At 41.3% G+C, this 27,935-nt stretch overlaps 1 protein-coding gene across 7 annotated transcripts in view; it reads right to left on the bottom strand.

The window, feature by feature from the left end:
• kif21a (kinesin family member 21A) overlaps nt 1-21,778 on the bottom strand; it is a 139,374-nt gene extending 117,596 nt beyond the window's left edge. For 4 of the 7 annotated variants that reach the window (XM_068004807.1, XM_068004810.1, XM_068004809.1 and 1 more), the window contains exon 1: nt 21,076-21,776. In XM_068004807.1, coding sequence (XP_067860908.1) covers nt 21,076-21,122 — 47 coding nt within the window. In that variant the 5' untranslated portion in view covers nt 21,123-21,776. Of the gene's footprint in view, nt 1-21,075 lie in introns of all 7 variants that reach the window. The other 3 variants (XM_068004806.1, XM_068004811.1, XM_068004812.1) reach the window with 3 other exon arrangements.
• Between the last annotated feature and the right edge of the window lie 6,157 nt (nt 21,779-27,935).

The raw sequence follows: 27,935 nt of genomic DNA on the forward strand, positions 1-27,935 counted from the left end.
CTCCTGCTGATTACCACCTACCGCCCTCCCTCAGCTGATGAATCAGTCCTCCTCCATGTTGAACATCACTTGGAGGAAGCATTGAGGGTAGCAAGGGCACAGAATGTACTCTGGGTGGGGGACTTCAATGTCCATCACCAAGAGTGGCTCGGTAGCACCACAGCTGACCAAGCTGCCGAGTCGTGAAGGACATAGCTGCCAGACTGGGCCTGCGGCAGGTGGTGAGCGAACCAACACGAGGGAAAAACTTACTTGACCCCGTCCTCACCAATCTGGCTGTCGCAAATGCATCTGTCCATGACAGTATTGGTAGGAACAACCACTGCACAGTCCTCGTGGAGACGAAGTCCCGTCTTCGCACTGAGGACACCATCCAATGTGTTGTGTGGCATTACCACCGTGCTAAATGGGATAGATTCAGAACAGATTTTGCAGCTCAAAACTGGGCATCCATGAGGCGCTGTGGGCCATCAGCAGCAGCAGAATTGTATTCCAGCACAATCTGTAACCTCATGGCCTGGCATATTCCTCACTCTATTACCAACAAGCCAGGGGATCAACCCTGATTCAATGAGGAGTGTAGATGAGCATGCCAGGAGCAGCACCAGGTGTACCTAAAAATGAGGTGCCAACCTGGTGAAGCTACAACTCAGGACTAAGTGTATGCTAAACAGCAGAAGCAACATGCTACAGACAGAGCTAAGCGATTCCACAACCAACGGATCAGATCAAAGCTCTGCAGTCCTGCCACATCCAGTCGTGAATGGTGGTGGACAATTAAACAACTAACGGGGGGAGGAGGAGGAGGCTCTGCAAACATCCCCATCCTCAATGATGGTGGAGTCCAGTACGTGAGTGCAAAACACAAGGCTGAAGCGTTTGCAACCATCTTCAGCCAGAAGTGCCGGGTGGATGATCCATCTCTGTCTCCTCCCGATATCCCCACCATCACAGAAGCCAGTCTTCAGCCAATTCGATTCATTCCACGTGATATCAAGAAACGGCTGAGTGCACTGGATACAGCAAAGGCCATGGGCCACGACAACATCCCGGCTGTAGTGCTGAAGACCTGTGCTCCAGAACTAGCCGCGCCTCTAGCCAAGCTGTTCCAGTACAGCTACAATACTGGCATCTACCTGACAATGTGGAAAATTGATGGACAGTGCTATCAAGCGGCACTTACTCACTAATAACCTGCTCACCGATGCTCAGTTTGGGTTCCGCCAGGACCACTCGGCTCCAGACCTCATTACAGCCTTGGTTCAAACATGGACAAAAGAGCTGAATTCCAGAGGTGAGGCAAGAGTGACTGCCCTTGACATCAAGGCAGCATTTGACCGAGTGTGGCACCTCGGAGTCCTAGTAAAATTGAAGTCAATGGGAATCAGGGGGAAAACTCTCCAGTGGCTGGAGTCATACCAAGCACAAAGGAAGATGGTCGTGGTTGTTGGCGGCCAATCATCTCAGCCCCAGGGCATTGCTGCAGGAGTTCCTCAGGGCAGTGTTCTAGGCACAACCATCTTCAGCTGCTTCATCAATGACCTTCCTTCCATCAAAAAGGTCAGAAATGGGGATGTTTGCTGATGATTGCACAGCGTTCAGTTCCATTCGCAACCCCTCAAATAACGAAGCAGTCCGTGCCGGCATGCAGCAAGACCTGGACAACATCCAGGCTTGGGCTGATAAGTGGCAAGTAACATTCGTGCCAGACAATGACCATCTCCAACAAGAGAGAGTCTAACCACCTCCCCTTGACATTCAACGGCATTACCATCGCCAAATCCTCCACCATCAACATCCTGGGGGTCACCATTGACCAGAAACTTAACTGGACCAGCCATATAAATACTGTGGCTGCAAGAGCAGGTCAGAGGCTGGGTATTCTGCAGCGACTTACCTCCCAACTCCCCAAAGCCTTTCCACCATCTACAAGGCACAAGTCAGGAGTATGATGGAATACTCTCCACTTGCCTGGATGAGTGCATCTCCAGCAACACAAGAAGCTCGACACCATCCAGGACAAAGCAGCCCGCTTGAATGGCACCCCATCCACCACCCTAAATGTTCACTCCCTTCACCACCGGCACACAGTGGCTGCAGTGTACACCATCCACAGGATGCACTGCAGCAACTCGCCAAGGCTTCTTCGACAGCAACTCCCAAACCCACGACCTCTACCACCTAGAAGGACAAGAGCAGCAGGTACATGGGAACACCACCATCTGCACGTTCCCCTCCAAGTCACACACCATCCCGACTTGGAAATATGTCGCCATTCCTTCATCGTCGCTGGGTCAAAATCCTGGAATTCCCTTCCTGACAGCACTGTGGGAGAACCTTCACCACACTGACTGCAGCGATTCAAGGCGGCGGCTCACCACCACCTTCTCAAGGGCAATTAGGGATGGGCAATAAATGCCGGCCTCGCCAGCGACGCCCACATCCCACGAATGAATAAAAAAATACTAAACTCTTAGCAGTCAATAAGGTATGAGCTTCAAGAATTGATGATAGTTGCTACCACACAATGACATTTTAAAAGGAACAAGTCTAAGAACTGACTTATATGGAAAACAACCAGGTGAGACTCTCTTTAAAATGGTGTGGGAAGCATCAATCAACTGAGCAATACTGCAATATTAAAAACACCCAACAGAATATTAGAATGACAAAAGGATGCGAGTGTTAACAACTCTTTTGGTTAATTAGGTTTAGCCAAGTAGTGTAAGAAATATGATGTAATGAAAAATGGCAAACAGGACAATGGAATCTCAGCCACTTGTCGTGTTTCAAGTATGGTCCAGGAGTATAATCCAGATTTACTCATCTTTAAATCAACAGTTAAGATTCTCATCTACACATCCTCACTTGAACAGACAGGTTCCTACTCCAAAAAGGACAATTTCTTTGCTGGTGACCCAGAGCTAATCGGGAGCTAAATTACCTCTCCATAATTACCTTTTTGCATTTGCTTTTGAACTTTGCTTCGAATTGGTGAGGCAAAGCACAAGCTTCCCAAAGCATAAACAGACAAACCATTAGAACAAGCATAATTTCATTTAACCAAAAAGACAGAAAATTTATAGACAAGCTATTCATGATTCTAAAAGGTTTGCACAATTAACACTAGTTGGGTATCTGAGTTATTGGTACAGAGTAAAAATACTAGAAATCATTAGATTTTTTTTTAAATGCAGCCTTTGCATAATTACTGAGTAGCTATTTGTTGATTAACTGTTACAGGTAACTTTTATATACTCAACATGAGCTGATTTCCAGTATTATAACCCTAAAGGAGTATCCGCTGGTAAAAGTTATGAAACTAAAAAATGAAACATCAGCATACTGGTGCCTTCAACATACATAAGTCTGACTACTGAATCCCCCTCCCACCACTCCAACAGATACTTGCACATGAAAATGAATGGTAAGGAACTTGCCAAGCTAATGAGAGATCAGGAATACATACTAACTTTGGCCACAATCTCAAGCATTGATTTGTTCAAGGATCACTCCAGGATTGTTTGTCCCCAGCATTTTGGCAGTGGTTGGACTCAAAAAACACAAGTAGTTACATCCCACTACAACTCATTATGTCTGTATTTAATTCCATTACTCTTCCTTCACCTCCTTCACCCCCTCCACCCCCAATCAATTTTTTAAATATGTATCTCTTCTAGATGAAGACATTTTATTTTGCCATTACATGTTTCTGAATATCTGCATACATTATTGCTTTCAATAAAGGATTTTCAAAAAAATATAACACACAGCTTTTTTTTTTTGCGAGCCAACAGCCACATACCTCTCTCCCAAAGCAGTTTACCACACAAAAGCCAGCCATGATACCTGACCTACTTTTCCTCCCTGCATATAAAAGCATCCGCAGAACAGCCCTCCAGGCAGATAGAAGGGTTTTCTTTATGCACATGCCAAGACAGGGTGCATAACACAGGGTAAAAGCAGCAGAAGACATATCCTCAAGTTCCCCCATAGCACAATAAAAAAAAAACAGGAGGACGGCACCCAAGTCACTCTTCTCTCTTGCATTGAAAAAACACGCACGTTGGGTGCTTGCAAGAAACAAAGTCACCAGGATGGCTCCAAATATCTTTTTCCTTGCCTCCCAATCAGCCAGTCTCAAGTTCATGCACTTGTCCTTGTACCTCCTAGTCATACATGGTCAAAATCTATTCCAGTTATATCAGCTTATTAGCCAACATTACTACTTTCTTTCTCCATTCTTCCTAAATATCAAAATAAATCTACTCCTAGAGATTTCATTTCAGAATAAAATCTTGCAGGTTTATGATCACTGTTTCAGGTAGCAACTTCATTTTATTGAAGGGGAGAGTTTATTGGAGGAAGATTCTAATAGGATGTATATATATGCCTAGGGCCAGGGGACGGTGGTGTAAGATTAATGAATAGTAAATCTATAATACATGCAAGGAATATCAAAAAAGGTATTTGACAAATGTTTTCCTCTTTTCTATACTGTCACAGCAGGTTGGAGATTTACCATTCAGGTTTACGGTTATAAGATGCCAAACTAGCTCACCTTCGAACAGTCTTACATTACCCAGTCCAAACTGCATCCCAAATCCATTATAGGAACACAATACAAAATGTGCAACATTCCTACTTAGGTAGAGATGAAGGCAGATACAGATGCATCAGCTAACACTACTTTATTATAGAATCATAGAAGTTTACAACATGGAAACAGGCCCTTCGGCCCAACATGTCCATGTCGCCCAGTTTATACCACTAAGCTAGTCCCAATTGCCTGCACTTGGCCCATATCCCTCTATACCCATCTTACCCATGTAACTGTCCAAATGCTTTTTAAAAGACAAAATTGTACCCGCCTCTACTACTGCCTCTGGCAGCTCGTTCCAGACACTCACCACCCTTTGAGTGAAAAAATTGCCCCTCTGGACCCTTTTGTATCTCTCCCCTCTCACCTTAAATCTATGCCCTCCCTACCTTTGGGAGAAGATTTTGACTATCTACCTTATCTATGCCCCTCATTATTTTATAGACTTCTATAAGATCACCCCTAAACCTCCTACTCTCCAGGGAAAAAAGTCCCAGTCTGTCTAACCTCTCCCTATAAGTCAATTAACGTCTATTGTAATGCATATGGTTAAGCATTGAGATGCAAGAATCTACCGCTATATTTCAATCTTAGCAGGTTTTTGCTGACTGACAGCATCACAGAGCTTTACTCAATGTCTGTCAAATTACTCAAAATTGCAGTACAGCTTAGCAAGGTTAAATAAAATGCAAAAAAACTGCAGGCACTCGAAATCTGAAATAAATGCTGACTGACTTGGAGTGCTTCCAGCATTTTTCTATTAGCAAGGTTAAGCTTACAAATCACATTCAACATATCACCTGACAATTTCAGCAGTTTGGAACATCAAACATACAACCTCTTCCTTTAGCAGACTGGCTGCTGCATTATTGACTCTACTTTTTGCAGAACTGTAAGTTCTTGACAACTTTTTAAACTTCACCCTTTCTGAAAAGCTTCCGAGCACTTTCAGAATCTGCTTTACAATTCTCTCCGCTGCTTAAGATTTAGAGGTGTGGCAAAGCATGGCTTTATACCATAATTTTTTTTTAAAAAATTAGACAAGCACGTGTATGATGGCAAAACCATAGCAGCCAAATCATGATTGGTTGATTCTGCTATATAGATCCTTTACATAAGGCATTTAACAAGACAGATATGCATCAGAACCTGATTGCCAGATGTCAGTTAGTTTTGATAAAAACTACACCTTGTTAGTGCTATTTCAAGATCAAGACACCAGCTTCAAGACTCTCCCTGTTAAAGTCTTGCAAAGATATGCTATGTGCTCAGTTTGCTATTGGGACACAAATAGTGTGCCTCCAATTATTCCAGGGCTCTTTCCTGCTCATTAGTCCTTTTGTTGCAAGACCCATAGCACATTACGCATCACTTTCCCATAACCTTGAGGGGTCTGGTTCAGTTTAACAGGCTCTGAGATGGCCTACTGGAAGTAGCAGGATGTATGCATACTTTGGATTTCAGTTCAGCAGAACTTAAGCATAAACATTTGTTTTAGAGTACCTGTACTGTGTTTTAGAATGGCTGGCTTTACTAAAGTAGTGTGTTTATATTTTGTGCACAGTTGGGGAAGGTTATCAGGCCATGTTTCTGCTATGACCGTATTGGGACCACTAAGTTTTAAAAGCTTAGGCAACCGAAATGTTTCCAAATAGGCCACATAAAGAGAACAAATGCAACAACACGGATTCATAGTTTTAAATAATTTTTTAAAATGGAATCATGAACATGATCCAAAACATCAGTAAAAATCAGAGAATTCAATTAAAAAGTTTGACTTATTCACTAAGCATAAACAGATTAAATGAGTGAATGTGATCTCCAAATTACTTAATTCAAGAATCCTGCGTAACAAAAACAGAATTGGACTTATTTGTAACCCTGATTATCAGGCATGCATGGTAGCATATGAATAAGGCTATTCATTTATCAGGGGAAATTGGTATAATTTCTATCCCTACATAAGTTCTGTGATATTTGGTTGTGTGTCTTTCAGCTTGAGATGGCATCGGATATGGCGTGTAGCTTTCACACTTGCAGTTCAGTTAGAAGAAAATTAAAAACTGCAAATGCCAGAAGCACAGTCAACATCTGTAAAGATGAAAAGATAGATTTTTGTTGTTGCAGTTTTAGACTCTTCAGCTTGGGCAGGTAGGATATGTCCCTACTGGAAGCATGTGCACTGTCCACATGGGGTAAATCTCAGCTGCTCGATTTAGAGCCTCTCAAACAGAGATTGGTTTCCATTTACAACAGACATCTAGCCAGCCAAAAAAACCCATCAAAAATGTAAACTGAAAAGGATAAGCAAGCTCCTCCACAAAACTGAGAATAAAGGTCATGGAGGGGGATTAGCAAATGAATAGGTAAAAATTGAGTCAAATATGCTGACTCTGGTCAAAGAGGCAGTAACTGTAACAATCTTGGAACAGGTTTTTTTTAAAAAAGCATTTAAGGGGTGAAATTCAAAAATCTGTCAGGTAGTAAAAAGGCATTAAAAGAACAAAAGGGACATGAAAATAACTAACTGAGCTGGAAAGACAAAGGGCTCCAAAATGGAAGTGAAAATTGCAAGGGGATTGAGTCTGTGGCAGGGGCCAAAGTCAACAGCTTCAGTCTTCCTGTTGTTGAGCAAGAGGAAGCTCTGGCTTATCCAAGATTTTACATCAGACAAGCAATACGATAGCACCAAGACAGTTGAGGGTAAGGTTGGGAGTCATCAGCACACGTAGAAGCTAAACTTTGTGCATGCGGATGATGTCTATCAAGGCAAAGCACAAAGATCAAGACCAGCAGGGATTTATGGATAGATCCTTGGGAGATTCCAGTGGGGTGGGGGGAGTTATTACTGGAGATGCATTGGCTGAGTGCAGATAGATAGGAATGGAACCAGGCATGGGTCGTCCTAGTGAGCTGGACAACAGAGAAGCATTTGAGCAGGATGGCATGATCAACTGTCGAATGCCACAGATGGATCCAGAAGGATTAGGCACCATGAACAAAGGACGTCCTTCAAAAATTTGGCACGGGTCATTTCAGTGCTGTGTGTGGGGGTGAGGGGGGAGGGGGAAAGAAGGGAGCTCAAAAAGCTGAGCATAGAGCTGGGAAATGACAGCACATTCAAGAATCTTAAAGATGGCTTAATAATTAGAGAGCAGATATGCCAAAGAAGTGTTTTGTTTTTGTTTTTGTTTTAAAAAAAGGATGATGACAGTACTTTTGGAGGGGAGAGGGACAATGCCTGAAGGAAGAGAATCACAATGTCACATAGCCATGGAGATAGGGAACGTGCATGTGCCTGGTGAGGGGGGAAATCAAGAGTGCAAGCGGTGAGTCGCATGGATGAGATGAGTAATAGAGAATGAGATCATGCATCCTGGAGAATCTTGCTCCAACTGCTTTTGCAGAATTTAGGATCAGGTAAATTTACATTGAGTGTTGAAGCAGCATTTAAAACAAAAAAAGCATTAAAATAATGAACAAACCTTGGTCATACCGATACTTAATATAATGGATACTTCTCAATAAATCTGGTTAAGAAATGTTTCTTCAAATCATCAATTTTAACAATACAAATAGCACTTTAAATACTGCATTAGGTAATAAAAGTGAACTTTGAAATCATGTCCTTTAGGCAGTCATAATCCAGTTTGTTTATTTTACAATATCTATTACAAACATAATTGTTTATAAATGGCTGATCTCACAGCAAAAGATTAAAGATCACACTTTTGATAATTTTTCATTTTGGATAGTCAAAAGCAAAAATAAATCTGATAGGAGTTGCTAGACTTTAATCTCAAGCTATAAACTATGATCAAATTTCCAGTCTCAGCTTCCTTATGATTCTAACTCCTTCCAATTGATTAAAATGCACCTCTTCCCCCAAAATTTCCAAATTTAGATTCCAGAGTCCTTTTTTTGTACGTTTGTATACTTCAGCTAATTGTGGTTGCTTGTTCCTGCGCCTGCCAAAGGGCAATTGTATCCTTATTAGTGGGTAACCAGAAATGCACAGTAGTTCAGATGGAGTCTTTCCAACGTCTTAGACAAAAACACAACTCAGCACCTTATCTATCAAGTAAAATTCCTGTTTCTTTTTAAAAGTGCAATTTACTATTTGTTAATGATACAAATCACTGGCTTTGAACCGTTCTGTATAAAGATGTGCTTTCCAGCACAGATTAGGGTCCCTCCTTTTTCACCATTGAGATAATGGTAATGTCAGCATAAGGCATTCCAATTAACAGGTTGTACAGGCATTAGCAAAACTCATCCATGTAGTCAATGAGCTTGAATGAGAGTCAAGACTGGAATTTGTACATAGATTGTATAAGAATTTAGTGCCTTACAGTCAAGATACTATACCACTATATGTTGAATGAGTTGATTTAAAACAAGCATTTTATCTTGAACTTAAAAAATATTAAACTTTTACTGTGTTCCTCATAATCTAGTATTGCATTAAACCAACATGCTGTGACCATTGCCATTTCATCCAACTTTCTACAAGGACTGGTTATTGTACTTGTGAATGCTAAGCAAGCCCCGATCTGTATGTCCTCTCGGTCTACTGAATGTTAAATAATATCCACCTTGGGGAATACAACAAGCTGAATTTTGTCAAGACGCCTCAGAATCCATTTTTTCTGCCCACTCCATCAACTGTACACTTCTTGGTAAATTATATTAAGTTGAGCATCTTGCAGACCCAGCAAATTAATGATTCAAGAAGCCAGACAGCAAAGAAGCAGTGTACATCCAGATTTAATGCAATTTAATCTGTTATTTGAGAGAGAGGAGAAAGCGAGGGGGGATACTTCACCCACATGCTCCTGCCTTTCAAAACAGACAGCTAATCTTCTCCAGTGCAACATATCACTTTTCAAAGAGCACAGTTCCTACAAACAGCAAGGGCAATCATTTACCCTGTTCTCAATAAAATATACAAGTAAATGCAATCATAAATTGATCTATTTGATTCTAAGAAAGAGCATCAGAACACAGATTTGATTAGGAATAAATCATTTTCTTCAGTGATTAAAATTCTCTACAGATACAAGCATAAAACATTCTGGAATTGCAGGTTTTCATACTCCAATTGCATGAGGATTTTGAACTGAAAAAAAACTGTGACTAATATAAAACGCTTTTAATTTGGCCTTACATTCATCGAGTCTTACTATACACTAAATCTATATGTCGAATATAGATCCAACACCTCATTTGGTTACAAGGAAAGACAAGAAAGAAGAATGATTTGTATTGCTGCAAGTTATTCCAATGCAGATGCTTCCATCATTTAACACTCAAATACAAAAAAATATATAACTTCATTATATGAAAAAGGTCACTCACTCAATAGTCTAAGTGATTGTGAAAGCATAACAAATTTACAGCAAGAAAGTACATTTTCCCACTAGGAGAACAAAGGTAAAAATCTGGGGTAGGTGAGCACCGAGGAAGGAGAAACCAGAATGTTCTGAAAGATCAACCGGAAATGGAGAAATATCTTGTGTCAGCAGTAGTACTCGCCTGAGTCAGAAGGTTGTGGGTTCTGGGCACTGCACCTCAAAGGATAGATTAGCCTTGGAGGAGGTGCAGCACAAATTCACCAGAAATGATACCAAGGCTAAAAGGTTGCACAGACTAGGCTTGTATTCCTTGGATATAGAAGATCAAGGGGTGATCTAATTGAGCTGTTTCAGATGATTAAAGGAATTGATAGAGAGAGAAACTATCTACCCTATTTCCTCTGATGGGCGAGTCCAGAACAAGTGGGCATAACCTAATTAGAGCAAGACCATTCAGGGATGATGTCAGAAAGCACTTCACACAAAGGGTAGTGGGAATCTAGAACACTCCTTCCACCCCCCAAAAAGCTGTTGAGGCTAGGTCAATTGAAAATTTCAAAACTGAGTTTGATAGCTATGTTAGGCAAGCATATTAAGAGTTACAGATTCAAGGCAGGTAGATGGAATGAAGATCCAGATCAGTCATGATCTAACTGAATGGCAGAACGGCGTACTCCTGTTCCTTTGTTCAAGTCCTACTCCAGAGACTGGAGTACATAATGTAGGCTGACACTTAGTGCAGTGCTCCCTCAGTATTGCACTGGTCAGAGGTGCTGTCTTTCAGACGAGATGTTAAACGGAGGACCCACCTGTCTTCTCAGTTGGACGCAAAAGATTCCATGGCATTATTCAAAGAGCAAGGGAATTCTCCCCCACCCAACCCGGTGTCCTGACCAACAATTTATCTCTGAACCAACACCACTAAAATAAACAGATAATCTGATTATCTCATTACTGTTTGTGGGATCTTGCTATGTGCAAATTGGCAGCCACATTTCCTACATTACAGCAGTGACTACGCTTCAATGGCTGTAAAGCCCTTTGGGATATCTGGAAGTCGTGACAGGCGCTGTATAAATGCATTTCTTTCAGTATAACTCAAACTTCTTTCCAAATCCTCCATGGCCACGTGCACCCCTCCCTTATTCCCACACACCAGCACCCACTCCGACTGTGAGCAGTGCCACAAGAGATCTGCTAGTAAACACAAATAATTCACAAAAAAGGTGCCCATAAAATTCCCCAAGCTCTGTTTGAAGTCAGCCAGCTTTGCCTCCAGTAGCTGACCCTCTCTCATGGACTACTTGCACTGCATTGTTGATCTTACATTATTCAGCTGGACCTTCCCTCATTTTTCAGAGCTCTGCATCTGCGTGACCTCACTGGCCCTGCTTAAAAAGTAGTTACAGTGGCGCCGCTTAAACAGAAAAAAGTAACAGTCAGATATGCTACTTAAAGAAGAATTTAGGATTCCATCAGTTTATACCCTCCACGCAAATGCAAAAGGCTTTTCTCTGTACTAACAACAGGGTATCTACCCATATAATTCAAAGTTTTGCATCCTTCGCATCACATACTTCTAAAGTTCTAAATATTTAGGGTAAAAAACTGTGACTGAGTCACATAATCCCCATCTATTAAGCTAAATACGCTGGTTGCCTCAAACATCTTACTAATTAAAAATGAAGCAAAACCTGGTTTTATTCACTGTACAAGTAAGCAAAGCCATTAAACAGCCAGCAACCACAAAAATTCATCTCAAACCATCTATCAAAACCACCATTCGCAAATCAGCACATAAGACTGACCAAACGGGTCAAGTCAAAAAAAAATGTACACCAATACATTTAAAAACAATTCTAAAAAAAGCCACTATTCATAAAGGCATGCATTGTTTGTTAGAAATGCTTCCAAGAAGTTTCTCCCACATAGCTGCCCTTCTAATTGAAGCCCAGAGCTTGAATTAAAGGCATTGTTTGAGAGAAGGTTTTTTGTGTCAGAGAAAACTGATATTTCCAGAGCCAGAGAACGATGCGCTTTAATGGTGAGCTCGCTGATTGCTACCGAAGTCAGTCAGGCCTGGACCATGGCCACCTGTTCAAGGTCCTGGTCATTGGAGACGCAGACGTGGGAAAACCTACCGATTGTCGTGCTACACAGACAACAAACAACTTAAGCAAGAACTGCAAACCCACCCTGGGAAGCAAGAGGGAAGGAAACAAATACATACTTTATGTCAAGTAAAGAGAAAAAGTTTGACATAGGAGGAAGAACAATGCGAACAAGAGAAAAGACCTAGGGAGGAGGCAAATTCCTCACTGTGGAGGTTTGAGAAAAATATATATCTTAGTGCGGTTTAAATAATTAGAGCGTTGGGAGGAAAAAGGAGCAAGGTTGCCTGCATCTTTAAGTTTCCACCCCCTCCCCCAAAGTGGTAAAATACAGGATTAAATATTGTGCTGGTAAGACCTGTATTTTGCAGTATTGGTAACTTAGAATTATCTTGCCAGTCATGTGATATTGTGCATCAGTAAATTATCCACATTACACTGACTAGCAAAGTACTGTTGCACTTGCGGTGCTATGGTATTGCAGCAAGCTTCAGAAATCACACTTGAGGTCCTGGATTATCCCCAGGAAAGAGCTATTAATTCTTAATTTCCCTTTACAATAGCATGTTTCCATCATTATGGTGTCCCTTATTCATGTACCCAAGTCACATTTTAGATAAACAAGGGAAAATACTGCCAATTGTAACAGTCTTTCTGCCCAACTGGCAAAATTCAGTACAGTAACAAAACGGTAATTTACATCATGTAGCGTGGATTAGCCAAGGGAAACTTCATTCTTTCCACTTGAAATTTATTTAGCAAGTCCCATGATGCCTCATACCTCAGCTTCTGTTTAGAACAGTGTATACATTATTCCTTGCTGAACAACAGTGCTGGCATTTTAATTTCAAATAACTGCTGGCATCCTGTAACTGACACTGCCTGTCACAAAATATCCCACATGAATTCAAACTCTTACTAAGAAGCTAACAAAATGCAGATGTCATTTTGTTGGCTGAATTATTGAAATTTGGAACATAATTTTTTAGCATCTGCAGTTACCAGTTTCTGTTAACCCCTTGATTTACTGTAAGCTTCTTCCCAAAATATTACTTGGAACTTCAATAATTATACAAATGTTTACACATCCTACAGTCCATTCCTAATTCAAATTTGCTCAACTCAAACCATTTGATGATTCAATTTTAGCACCAAAATTCCATGTGTTATTTACATTGCTTGATTCAAATATTTAGATAATTCAAATATTTTGACTAAAAAAACCCAGAATCAGAAATAGACTCTAGTTTCTGCAAACCGACTTAGCCTCCTACACTGTTCCTTAAGCTTGTGTTGAGATTAATTGGAACAGCAGATCATCTTTCCACTAGGCACTTTACAGTCTTAACATTGAGTTGAACAACTTGAGATCTTAACCACCGCTCCCAATTTCTCTCAAATAGCAGGTGCTGGTAACGAAGGATGGCTGAACCTGAGCTTGGGGTGAGGGTCCCCTATCGATACACTGCCAGCGGGGTGGTCCGCACCCCTAGGGTCCACCTGCCTTTCTTCCACACATTACTGGTTCACTGGAACCTCCTTCTCTACCAGATTTCCTATGCTTCCCTCCCCCTCTGCTATTCTGCTGTAACCACACCTCCTCTGGACTGTGTCTCATCACCTCCTTTGGCCGTGCATCATCACTTTTCTCATTGAATCACTCCTGCCCTCCACCCCACCACAGACCTCTCCCTTTTGTTCTTTTCCTGGCTATGTACTTGCTTAAAAGCTGTCCATCTCGAACATCTTCCAATTCTGATGAAAGATCAGTGAACTGAAACGTTAACTCTGTTTCTCTCTCCATGGATGCTGCTTGACCTATTGAGTGTTTCCAGTATTTTCTGTTTTTATTAGTTATACTGTAGTTGGTTTATAGGCAAAGCAGAATGGGGATACTTCAAGGTGGTCTCATACCAAATGCATTTACAACTGGCACCAGTTCAGCTAGTTAGACTTCACATAGACATCCCTGCAGCATTGAAAACACTTTACTAGAGCACAAAAATGTGGAGAACTACCCTATAAGGTTTTACACTAACAGAACAGTACTGCACTTTTGTTTTAACTTGAGCCTACAATAGATTACCACAATAAATTAATACATGTCTTTGCAAAATAGGGTTGTTGAGTGAAGAATCCAGAGGAGGACTGGGCTCACGTATTCAAACATGACACTACTAACTACCTCCCTGAAGGAACTTTGCAGCTGCTCAAATGAAAATGCAGGCATTTATCAGCACTACAACAGAAAAAGCATCAATACAGCTGACTGTGAACAATATCACTATGTAATTACAGATGAGGACGGTCTAAATCCCCCATGAAGATGCTTCAGTTTCCACACTGCAGCATCCAATTATTTCTTAAATGCTACCAGGGTTTTCGCCTCCACTATTTTATCTGGAAGTCTATTCCACATACTAATCAATCTGTATGAATAATTTCCTGCCATCAGATCTAAATTTACCATTTACTAGTTTAACCAGGGACCTCTTGTCCTACCGTTGCAATTTCCCTTCTATTCCCTTAACAACCTTATATACCTCAAAGATGGATGCCTTTTTTTTTGGGACGACAGACTGGAGAAACATGGGCTCCTTCTTCATAACTCAGACCTCTGACACTAGGCATTAGCTTTGTGGCTCCTCCCTGCACTGTCTCCAGTGCTTCAATGTCTACCTTGTGTCTAAGTGGCCAGACCTGGATGCAGTATTCAAGGTTTTTGACCAAAGTCCTATACAGTTTGATCACTAGTTTATCTGACTTGTATTCATATCTAACTTGTACTCTATTGTTCAGGCTATGTCATTCAGCATTCTATTGGCTTTGCTAATTGCTACTCTATATTGGCTGGACATGTTTATTGTTGAGTTTACCAAGACGCAGAGCTCTCTTTCAGCTTCACCTTCAGCTATTTCAGCACAATTAATGGAGTATTGTGTCCCCATTCTTCCTTACTGTGTGCCATATTTTATATTCAAATATCATCTGCCATTGTTGACCTATTCACATTTTGTAATTTGAGCTGCCTCATTTGATTCCACAGTCTCTCCAAGTTTGGCATCATCTGCAAATCTGACCACTTTACATGGAGTTGCTGAATCCAGGTCATTTATTTAAATTAGAATCAGCAAACCTAACACCAACCTCTAGGGCAACCCACACTGCACTTCCACTTGGAATGTCAAGTCCTCAAAAGAAGTTGAAGGTTAGTCAAACAATCTTTCCTTCTGAATCCATATTGATTGTTCACCAAATTGTACATATAATCCTCAAGCTTACTCCTGATAATCAATTCTTTGAAATGGAAGTGAGACAATGCATCTGCAGTAGCCAGTGTCTGTTTTGTCAATCTTTTTGACTACAGGCAGCACTTAAAAGGGAAAACAAAGGGGAGAAAAGTTAAACAAAAAAAAAGCATAATAGGTAGCATAATAGACCTATTATGCTACTAATGCAATTTTATTGTATCTTACTGAAAATTGTTGCCCCACAAATCTGCAGTAATATCACAAAGCACTACATCACTTCAGTGAATATCATTTAATGCAGCACCATGGTATGGCATTAAAAAAGCAAGAAATATGGGAACATTCACAGAAAAGCTAAATTTCAACTTCAAACATTGTATATCAAATAAATCATACATGCAACAAGGAATGAATTACTAGGTGCTGCCCTCCTACATATAGATCTATTGATGCCAGTCAGCCAACAGATTTTCCATTTCATTTCATTGGACAAACTTTCTTCCTTGTTATTTTGCCCCAGGCATCAGCAAATGGAGGTGACAAACAAAGCAGTATTAATTCCAGAATGCAAATTCAAATTATCAAATTAAACAGCCTTACTGCCACATTAATCTTTTTGCAAGACATAAATGAAGATATATTTCAGATCAATAAACCAGCCATATTAATTTTTTTAATAAACTTCACAATACATGAACAACATGATCTGCAGTTTATGGGTACCCAAATTAACAGCCAAAAATAAATTCCATATATACACATACATTCTACTCAGTTTGATTTCAAAATTTGATTTTTGTCAATCTTGTGGGATCTAAAATGCATGGAGGGTGGAGCAGGAGCATGATCAGCATAGTCCTTATATTTCTTTGCAGTTTGCGCACACTGGTAGCCTCCCTCCCTAAGCACCGCCACCACCCCACCTCACCCCTTCTCTTTTATATAAAAAAATTCAAACCACTTGGTTTAGAATCCATCTGCCTGCCCAGAAGAGATTTTCCTTTAAAACTAATTTTAAACTCCTATATAAATACACAACTGGTACTCACCACCCTCCCCTCACCCTCCAAAAATGAGCCTATTTTTCAATTAAAAATGTGCTGAAAATTCCGTACTAAATTATAGAAACAGAATGATTGCAAGGTAGCAATCTAAGTCAAGAATCATGTGGCTATGAACTACTTGAGATTTGTTCTCTTTTCCTCAATCACTTGATTAGATCAGCGTGATTACCAACTAGTAATCAATTCTCTTCAGAAAATTTATCTCCAGCTGCTTTCCTTCCTCACCCACTTTAAAAAGCAGTTCTTCAATGAATCTTGCTCCTCCAATGTTTCCCCCATTTAATTAAATATATCAAAGTAGCCTGAATTTAATTCATCTGCAAATTCAGATCACAATCCTGTGCGGCAATTACACGTCAACAAACAAAAGCAACTGAGGCACATCATCCCTCCCCCCCATTTACTTTAAAAGCCCAACGTTTACTACTTTTTGCTGCTTCTCAATGTACCAGAAATTTATTTAAACAGAGAACCAGAGAAATGTCACTTATAAGGAACACGAATTAGAACTACAATTTTAGCGGTTGAAGTAGTTTGGTAAAATCAGTTAATTTTGAATTGCCCAAGTATGCAAATTACTTCAGTTTCCCATTGAGTGGGTTTGTTATACAAGACTTTCTTAGCCTTACCAATAGAATTCTGGCTATTCAGGACTCATCTGCAATAATACTTGACTTGAAAGGTGCAAAAGAAGCAACAGTCCTAACTAAGTAAGTTAAGGATATTAATTGAGCTCCAGCCAATAGGAAACTGAGCATAGTAACAAATCTGTAAACCTCAATTCACAGGCATGGCCATTTCTGAACTTTAATTGTAGATCCAGGAGGGATAAAAACCAAAGTATTTGCTTTTGTGTACAATAAATCAGCCTCAGCTTTGAAATCAGAAACAAAGTGTAAATTATAATTCAAGTCTTAAAAAACAGCGGTGGGCGCGAAATCTTCAGTGGAACCTGCGCTCCCAGTAGCAGTCTCCCAGTTAATGTAATAACGGCAGAAAGATTTGTCTTACTGTACCCGAGATTAGCTGCTCCACTGTTGAGTAACTCAGCAAGTAAGCCAATTCCCACCCAGTGGTCTCTATATCCCCCAGCAGACTGTCATATCCTTCTCTGAAAGCTTGTTAAAATAGGCATTAAAAAAGGTCTCAATAAAGCAACAGATGATTTTTTTTCCAGCCCCTCCTTTCCCTTTTTGGGGGCAGAAAACAGTAGCACAGAACATAAGAAAACTAGTATTTTCAGATTATTACCTAGTTTTCCCACCAGTTTCAATGCCAATCTCTACCACTATTGACTTAAAACAGTAACAGAAAACATTTTCCCTCTTCTGCCCAAATAGTTACAATGTATATGGTTGTAACTGGAGTACTTTTAATGGCTTCTCCTCCACAGACATAATCTGTACATTATTGGTAAATCTACCCCTGTATAACAAGCTGCCAGAAAAATGCTCTTGGCTGGGGTTGGTAGGGAGATGGGTTGTTAGATCATCAAGATAGGAGCTGCAAAAGAGTCCTTCTCAACTAAAATGTAAACAATTTTACAACACCAAGTTATAGTCCAGCAATTTTATTTTAAATTCACAAGCTTTCGGAGATTTTCTCCTTCCTCAGGCAAATGTTTCAAGATCTCCTTGAAGCCTACGCATTTATACATATTGAACAATAATACATGGTGTTTACAGACTGCCCCTGCAACTGCCCGTTGCAGGGGCAGTCTGTAAACACCATGTATTATTGTTCAATATGTATAAATGCGTAGGCTTCAAGGAGATCTTGAAACATTTGCCTGAGGAAGGAGAAAATCTCCGAAAGCTTGTGAATTTAAAATAAAATTGCTGGACTATAACTTGGTGTTGTAAAATTGTTTACAATTGTCAACCCCAGTCCATCACCGGCATCTCCACATCACAACTAAAATGTGGATGCAAGCACAATCTGAAGGATATTAACTGACGATAAAATGGATTTTAAGCTCTCAAATGAATTGTTGGATGCACAAACACATTAACAATCTTTAACACACTTTAGGAACAGAGACTCTAACCTGCTGCTTGGGAAGAACTGAGGAAGATTGCAAATGTCTACATACTGCCCTCTTGATGGCCAATTACAAAGCAAGCTTCGTTGTAATGGGAATCCTGAATAGTTTTCAGGAATATTATCTAAAACCCGAGCCTGGTTAAGGCTGCTGAGCTCAACAAAAGCTCCAGTGCCTTGTGTTTGATAAGTTCAGAAGGATAAACATGAATGCCTTAGTCCAAACAGTTACCACTTTATGAATATACATGATGCATAGAAGGACCTTGACACCACAGAAGAATCTTGTATTCACAGCAAGAATCCAGTATGAATCAATAAAAGTTTTCAGTACACAGCCCAGTGGAGTTGTGCTGCCTAAAAGTAGCAATACTGGACGATAACAGACTGAAGATAAATTGATTTAATATAGCATGAACCAGAAATACATACATGGAGCATTCGTGTATATTACCATATACTTGACATTTAATAGAAGAAAAAAATTATAAAAACAAGTTCCTTGGCATAAAATATTACTTGAGTACAATACATTCTATTTAGCCCATTACTGCAGAGCACAAACTGTAGCACTGAAGAAATACATAAGAATACAAGAACTAGGAGCAGGAGCACGGCCTCTCAAGCCTGCTCCACCATTCAAGATCATGGCTGATCTTCGACCACAACTCCACTTTCCCACCTGATCCCCATATCCCTAGATTCTCCTAGAGTCCAAAAATCTATCAATCTCAGTATTGAATATACTAAACGACTGAGCATCTGCAGCCCTCTGGGATAGAGAATTCCAAAGATTCACAGCCCTCCATTGCAGAAATTCTTCCTCAACTCAGTCCTAAATGGCCAACCCCTTGTCCTGAGACTATGTCCCCTAGTTCTAGACTCTCCAGCCAGGGGAAAACGGTCTCAGCATCTACTCCGTCAAGTCCTCTCAATCTTATATGTTTCCATGAGATCACCTTTCATTCTTCTAAACTCCAGAGGATATTGGCCCATTGTACTCAATCTCTCCTCATCGGACATCCCTCATCCCAGGAATCAATCTAGTGAACCTTCGTTGCACCACCTCTAAGGCAAGTATATCCTTCCAAATACAGAAGACTGCATTATGCAAGGGGATAGAGCACGAATAATGCAGACTGGGAAATTGCAAAACTGTTTCCTTGAACATAACACAGATCTTCCTAGCAGTGGTTTCCAACTGATAACCAAAGCTGAATATTACACCAGCCTTTGATAAATGTAAGCTATAGAAAGTAGGCAACATGAGAATTCTGTAATTTAGCACACACTCCCATACATCAACAGGGTCAGTGTTAACTAAATATCACCACCTCCCAATTTAAAAAAGGTCTATTTCTTAAACTTCCTCCTACAGTCCTTTAAAGCTTAGTAAAAATTTTGCATCATTAGGGAGAATTCAGGCAGTCCTTGAAAGTTATACTTCAAAGCTACCATCTTAGAAGCAGCAGCAAATTTATACTGCAGTAGATATCTGGCATAATGCATGCATTGTCAACACAGATTATTAATTTTTAAAAACTGAATATTTCACAATAGGGTAGTTTCTACTTGGTCGGTGGAAAGAATGAGCTTGATGGGCTAAATGGCCTCTTCTCATTCCAAGCATACTTATGTTCACATCACTTCAAGACAACACCGCCCTTTTAAACACCCATGGATACTGTATACATTTTCTTTGCCACACTGATCTCAAACAGGTTTATCAACTGTACAGGTGTTTTGCTCACATAGCTTGAACAGCCACATTTTCAGTAATTAAACACCAAACATTTTCCTTAAAGATCAAAGTCTCACTCTTATTTTATATATTAGAGCAGTCCTGATCAGTAGGAAAACAAAAATCATATCAAAAGATCCAAAATTACATTTTGAATTAACCAAACACAATCTCAAACAAAAATAAGCTAAGCGTGACAGATTTGTCTATAAGACTATTCATTGGATTCTATCTAGTCAGTCACATATTATCTGCAGACAATACACTTGCCATACTAGCTAACACGCACACACTTCAGAACATGGCAAAGGTTGATACATTTTAATATCCAAAATAAATCACAAGATAAATAGCCCTGCATTCAAGAGAAAAATTGCAGAAAAACACTGTTTATGCAATGAACTATCTTGACGTTGAGCATTTTCTGTAAATACTCAACAAGTCAGGCAGCATCTGTGGAGAAAGAAACAGTTAACGTTTCAGGTCGATGACCTTTCATCAGTTTCTTTCTCCACAGATGTTGTCTGACTTGCTGAGTATTTCCAACATTTTCTGTTTTATTTCAGATTTCCAACATCCACACTATTTTGCTTTTGAATTTCATATTTACATCTGATCAACAGCCCACATTGACATCACAGCACAGCCATTACGAACTTTTGAAATTACACTGCAAAAATGAAATAGGACAAATGGTTCTGTAGCCAAGGCAAAACACATTTAATACAAGGCTGCAGAACTGCCAGGGTCAAATATAAAAAATGCATACAGTAACATTGCTAATATGCCCAGCATATCTAAATGAAAATCATTTAGTAACGATTGCATTTTAGTAACGGAAAATATTATTTTCGAAAAAAATAGAAATATATAAACATATTTAAATCACGAATAACCCAGCCACCGCCCCTTACCTTACAGCAACCCGTACAGAGCAGTCATCTTGACCAGGCGCCGCCATTGCACCGTATCGGATCCGAAAGCAAGCCCGGAGAAATAAAACCTCTTAAAATAAAACCGGAGCCCCTTCGGACCACAGCCTCTCTCACTCCCTGTGGGTCGAAGAACACCGCTACCTCTCCCAGCAGCCCATCCGAGCAAGAGCCATGGAAGGTTTAACCTAAATGCCCCACTGAGCGGAACGTCGTCCCTCTCATCCCCACATTCAAAACAGAGGCAGCGCAATGGCGGGGGGAATGGGGGGGGGACGGGAAAGAGAAGAGGGAGCGGTGACCGTCCCCGCACCGTTTGCAAAGGGGTCCACTCGCCGTGTCCAGACTGCCTCCGTCTGTCCCACCCACCACTTTAGCCCGATTTCTATCCGCAATGCGCCGATGAAGCCGAGTCGAGTCGAGCCACACGAAGCCCGCCTGCTCTGCGCCTCCCTCACTCACTCCCTATTGGCCGCCCGCGCCCTCGCCGGCTGTTGTGTCAGGTGTTGGGAGGTGATGGCGGCGGTGGGGTGGGGAGGGGGAGGGGATGGAGCGCTGCCGTATCATCACCAACAGCGTCCCCTCCTGCGCTGGCGGAAACACACGCACGCTGAGAACGGGCTTCGAGTGAAATCAACACTTATTTTGAACCGAAAAACGGCACCGGAGCGGTTTCAAATCTCAACGGGCCTGGTGCAAGAAAAAAAAATACCCCCGACTCCAAATAGAAACAAGGGGCGGGGCGATACGGCCCGGCCTTCCCCTTGATAGACAGCAACGTGCTCCAATCAGAGCACGGTGAGTTTTGTGACGTAACGCAGAGGCGTGGTGGAAGTCACCGAGCACCTGGCAGGTGTTGTCCTCGCGCAGTTGTCTGGGATATGTTCAATCTTTCCTGATAGGAATAACATCTTAGCTCTGGTATCAGTTTACGGCACAAACATGATGGGCCGAATGGCCTCCTTCTGTGCCTAAATTTCTAAGATTGTATGATCATCCTAGTAAATCTTTTTTGCACCTTCTCCAGTGCCTCTTTATCCTTTTTATAATTTTTGTGCCAAACAAATACCAGGCAATGACAATTTCCAATAATAGAGTCTAACCACCTCTCCTTAACATTCAACGGCATTACCATTGCCAAATCCCCCACCATCAACATCCTGGGGCCAGAAACTTAATTGAACCAGCCACACAAATATTGTGGCTACAACAGCAGGTCAGAGGCTGGGGATTCTGCGGCGAGGGACTCACCTCCTGATTCCCCAAAGCCTTTCCGCCATCTACAAGGGACAAATCAGGAGTGTGATGGAATACTCTTCACTTGCCTGGATGAGTGGAGCTCCAACAACACTCAAGAAGCTCGACACCATCCAGGACAAAGCAGCCCCCTTGATTGGCACCCCATCCACCACCTTAAACATTCACTCCCTCCATCACCAGCGTACCGTGGCTGCAGTGTGTACCATCCACAAAATGCACTGCAGCAACTTGCCAAGGTTTCTTTGACAGCACCTCCCAAACCCATGACCTCTACCTCCTAGAAGGATAAGGGCAGAAGGCGCATGGCAACACCACCACCTGCACGTTCCCCTCCAAGTCACACACCATCCCAACTTGGAAATATATCGCCGTTCCTTCATCGTTGCTGGGTCAAAATCCTGGAACACCCTACCTAACAGCACTGTGGGAGTACCTTCACCACACGGACTGCAGTGGTTCAAGAAGGCGGCTCACCACCACCTTCTCAAGGGCAATTAGGGATGGGCAATACATGGTGGCCTTGCCAGAAACGCCCACATCCCATGAATGAATTAAAAAAAATGGAGACCAGAACTGTTCACAGTATTCCAAGTGTGGTCTAACCAAGGTTCTAAACAAGTTTAACATAACGTCTCTGTTTTTCAATTCTATCCCTCTTGAAACGAACCCCAGTGCTTTGCTTTTTTATGGTCTCATTAACCTGTGTTGCTGCTTTTAGTGATTTGTGCATCTGCTCCTATTTTCCAAGGAGTATGTGGCCTCCTTATTCTTCCTACCAAAACATATCACCTCATACTTATCTATCTTGAAATTCATTTGTCAATTACATACCCATTCTGCAAGTTTATTAAAATCTTTCTGTATTTTGTCGCAGACCTCCTCAGTTTGATGTTGTCCCCAAATTTTGAAATTGTACTTCCGATTCCCGAGTCCAAATCATTTATATAAATGGTGAACAGTGGTCCCAGCACCAATCTTTGTGGAACACCACTTCCCACCTTTTGCCAGTCTGAGTAACTATCTTTAACCCCTACTCTCTTTTTTGTTTTCTAGTCAGCATGCTATCCAATCTGCTACTTGTCCCCTGGCTCCACATGCTCTGACCTTAGTCATGAGTCTACTATGCAGTACCTTATCGAAGGCCTTTTGAAAATCTAAATATATTACATCTACTGCATTTCTGTTGTCTACCCTATCTGTTACCTCTTCAAAGAATTCAATAAGGTTGGTCAAGTATGACCTTCCTTTTTGAAATCTGTTCTGACTATTCTTTATTATACTTTCAGTTTCTAGATGTTTTTCTATTTCATTATCTTTCCTGCCACCAATGTTAAGCTAATTGGTCTTTAGTTCCCTGGGCTTATTCTATCTTCCTTTTTAAATATAGGAATCACATTAGCTGTCCACCAGTACTCTGGCACAATTCCCTTTTCTATTAAATTTTTACGTAATAGTGCCTCTGCTATCTCTTCCCTAACTTCTTTTAATTCGCATGGATGCAATCCATCCGGACCAAGGGTTTATCCTCTCTAAGTTTGATTAGTTTATCAATTATCTCCAACCTTTCTTAAATGTCTTGATATCTTTTTTGATCTCTTCTTCTAATATCATACCCACCATGTTAGTCTCACTACTAAATACTGAAGCAAAGTCATTATTTAATATTTCTGCCATTTCGCTGTAATCACCCGTGAGTTTATCGTGTGTATCCCTTAGTGGCCCTATCCCTATCCTGATTTTTCTTTTGTTATTTATGTGTTTGTAGAATACTTTACTATTTCTTTTTATATTCCTTGATAATTTAATTTTGTAGTTTCTCTTTGCCTTCCTAATTGTTTATTTGACTTCTTTCCTAACCTTTTTGTATTCCCCTTTGTCATCCTCTCCTTTGTTGCCTATGTACTTAGAGTATGCCTTTTTCTTTAGTCTCAATTGTGCCTTGATTTCTTTATTCATCCATGATGTATCATCACTGGCTAGTTTGTTCTTGCTTTTTAGTGGGATATATTTCTCCTGGGCTCTTTTGTTCACCGTTTTAAATGTTTCCCACTGCTGTGTTATTTCTTTGTTTATCAGTAAATTTTTCCAGTTTATTTTCCCTAGTTCCATTCTCATCCCCTTAAAATCAGCTTTTTGCCAATTTATTACTTTGGTCTTTGTCTTACTTATGTCCGTCTCAATCTTTATCTCAAACCTTATTATGTTGTGATCACTATTGCCTTGATGTTCCCCTATGCTTACTTTTCTTATCTGTTCTGGTTCATTCCCCATTACAAGATCCAGCAGTCCTTCCTGTCTTGTTGGGCTTTTTACATGCTGGGTAAGAAAGGAGGTTTTTTTAATTCATTCATGGGATGTGGGCATCGCTGGCAAGGCCAGCATGTATTGCCCATCCCTAATTGCCCTTGAGAAGATGGTGGTGAGCCACCATCTTGAACTGCTGCAGTCTGTGTGGTGAAGGTTCTCCCACAGTGCTGTTAGGTAGGGAGTTCCAGGATTTTGACCCAGCGATGGAAAAGCGATATATTTCCAAGTCAGAATGGTGTGTGACTTGGAGGGAAACGTGCAGGTGGTGGTGTTCCCATGCGCCTTCTTCCCTTGTCCTTCTACATGGTCGAGGTCGTGGGTTTGGGAGGTGCTGTCAAAGAAACCTTGGCGAGTTGCTGCAGTGCACCTTGTAGATGGTACGCGCTGCAGCCACAGTGTGCTGGTGGTGGAGGGAGTGAATGTTTAAGGTGGTGGATGGGTTGCCAATCAAGGGGGCTGCTTTGTCCTGGATGGTGTCAATCTTCTTGAGTGTTGTTGGAGCTGCACTCATCCAGGCAAGTGAAAAGTATTTCATCACACTCCTGATTTGTCCCTTGTAGATGGTGGAAAGGCTTTGGGGAATCAGGAGGTGAGTCACTTGCCAAAGAATACCCAGCCTCTGACCTGCTCTTGTAGCCACAGTATTTATGTGAGTGGTCCAATTAAGTTCCTGGTCAATGGTGACCCCCCTCCAGGATGTTGATGGTGGGGGATTTGGCGATGGTAATGCCGTTGAATGTCAAGGGGAGGTGGTTAGACTTTCTCTTGTTGGAGATAGTCATTGCCTGGCACTTGTCTGGTGTGAATGTTACTTGCCACTTATCAGCCTAAGCCTGGATGTCGTCCAGGTCTTGCTGCAAGCAGGCACAGACTGCTTCATCATCTGAGGGGTTGCAAATGGAACTGAATGCTGTGCAATCAATAGTGAACATCCCCACTTCAGATCTTATGATGGAAGGAAGGTAATTGACGAAGCAGCTGAAGATGGTTGGGCCTAAGACACTGTCCTGAGGAACTCCTGCAGCAATGTCCTGGGGCTGAGATGATTGGCCTCCAACAACCATTACCATCTTCCTTTGTGCTAGGTATGATTCCAGCCACTGGAGAGTTTTCCCCCTAATTCCCATTGACTTCAATTTTACTAGGGCTCCTTGATGCCACACTCAGTCAAATGCTGCCTTGATGTCAAGGGCAGTCACTCTCACCTCATCTCTGGAATTCAGCTCTTTTGTCCATGTTTGGAGCAAGGCTGTAATGAGGTCTGGAGCTGAGTGGTCCTGGCAGAAACCAAAGCAAGCATATGTGAGCAGGTTATTGGTAAGTGCCGCTTAATAGCACTGTCGACGACACCTTCCATCACTGCATACATTGTAAAAACTCCATTCCCCTTGCCCCTTTACCTACCTCTTCTTGTCAATTTATTTGGGGGTAGTTAAAATCTCCCATGATTATTATTCTATATCCTTTACTCATTTCACATATTTGCTGACATATTTCTTCCTCCACCTCCTTTCCACTATTACATGGTCTGTGGTGTAGCCTTCTTCGTGTGATCGATCCCTTATCTTTTATATGAATCCATATGGATTCCATTTCTATCCTTCTATTAGTTGTGTCCCTTTTTTCTACTGCCATTATGTTATCTCTAATTAGTTCAGCTACTCTGCCCCCTTCTTCCTTCCCTATCCTTTCTGATTATGTTATAACCTGCAATATTTAGTTGCCAGTCCTGTTCTTTATGTACTATATTTCAGTTATTCCTACAACCTCTGGTTCCTCACTACGGATTATTACCTCCAGTTCCCCATTTTATTTTGGATGCTATGTACATTGCTCTACAGGCAGTTTAATTCGTCTTTAATAGTTATTCCTTTTACTTTATTTTTAACAGTCCTTTTATACTTCTGTTTTATAACTGTGTTTGTTCCTTGACTGTTTATGTTAACTTTATTCCTTGCCAGTAGTGACACAGGTTAATAAAACAATAAAAAAAAACAAAGCAAGCACTGGGGTTCATTTCTAGAGGGATAGAATTGAAAAGCAGAGACGTTATGCTAAACTTGCACAGAACTTTGGTTAGACCACTCTGGAGTACTGCGAACAGTTCTGGTCTCCACACTATAAAAAGGATATAGAGGCAAAAGGTGCAAAAAAGATCTACTAGGCTGATACCAGAAATGAAAGGTTATATCAGGAAAGATTGAATAGGCTGGGGCTCTTTAGAAAAGAGAAGCCCGAGGGGTGGCCTGATAGAGGTCTTTAAGATTATGAAAGGGTTGATAGGGTAGACGCAGAGAAGATGTTTCCATTTGTGGGGAAGACCAGAACTAGGGGCCATAAATATAAGATAGTCACTAACAAATCCAATAGGGAATTCGGGAGAAACAACTTCACCCAGAGAGTGGTAAGATTGTGAAACTCGCTACCACCAAGGAAAGGTTGTGGTGACTAGAATAGATGCATTTCAAGGGAAGCTAGATAAACACATGAAGAAGAAGGGAATAGAAGGATATGTTGATAGGGTTAGATGAAGAAGGGTGGGAAGAGGCTCACATGGAGCATAAACACCGGCATGGACCTGTTGGGCAGAATGGCCTGTTTCTGCGCTGTACATTCTTTGTAATTCTTTGTAACCCTGGTCTGACATTAACATTCATTTCCTGTTTCTTTTATCTTTAGGCTTTTGTTATTGCTACCAGATCCTTACCCCGCACCCACCTCCCCCCACCCCGCCATCTTGCTAGTTTAAAGCATTATCCACCGCCCTATTTATCCTTTCCACTACAACTTTGGTCCCATTGCGGTTCAAGTGGAGCCCGTCCTAGCGGTACAGCTCCTTCCTGTCCCAGTACTGGTGCCAGTGTCCCATGAAATGGAACCCCTCCTTCCCACACCACTCTTTCAGCCACACGTTCACCTTTCTGATCTACCTATCCCTATGCCAGTTAGCACGTGGCTTGGGTAGTAATGCTGAGATTACCACCTGTGAGGTCCTACTTCTTAAATTTAGTTCCTAGCTTCTGATATTCCCTTCGCAGGACCTCCTCCTTGTTCTTCCTTATGTTATCGGTGCTGACATGGACCACGACAACTCGATCCTCCCCTTCCCTTTCCAAGTTCCTCACCAGTTGCTCCAAGATGTCCTTCACCCTTGCAACAGGTAGGCAACACCCCCCCGGACTCTCAGTTGCGACTGCAGAGAACACTATCTATCCCCCTGATTATAGAATCCCCTGTGACTATTATGATCCTCCCCAACTTGGTCTGCCTCATGC

The sequence above is a fragment of the Heptranchias perlo genome, chromosome 24, assembly GCF_035084215.1.
Source record: "Heptranchias perlo isolate sHepPer1 chromosome 24, sHepPer1.hap1, whole genome shotgun sequence".
Classification (NCBI taxonomy): domain Eukaryota; kingdom Metazoa; phylum Chordata; class Chondrichthyes; order Hexanchiformes; family Hexanchidae; genus Heptranchias; species Heptranchias perlo.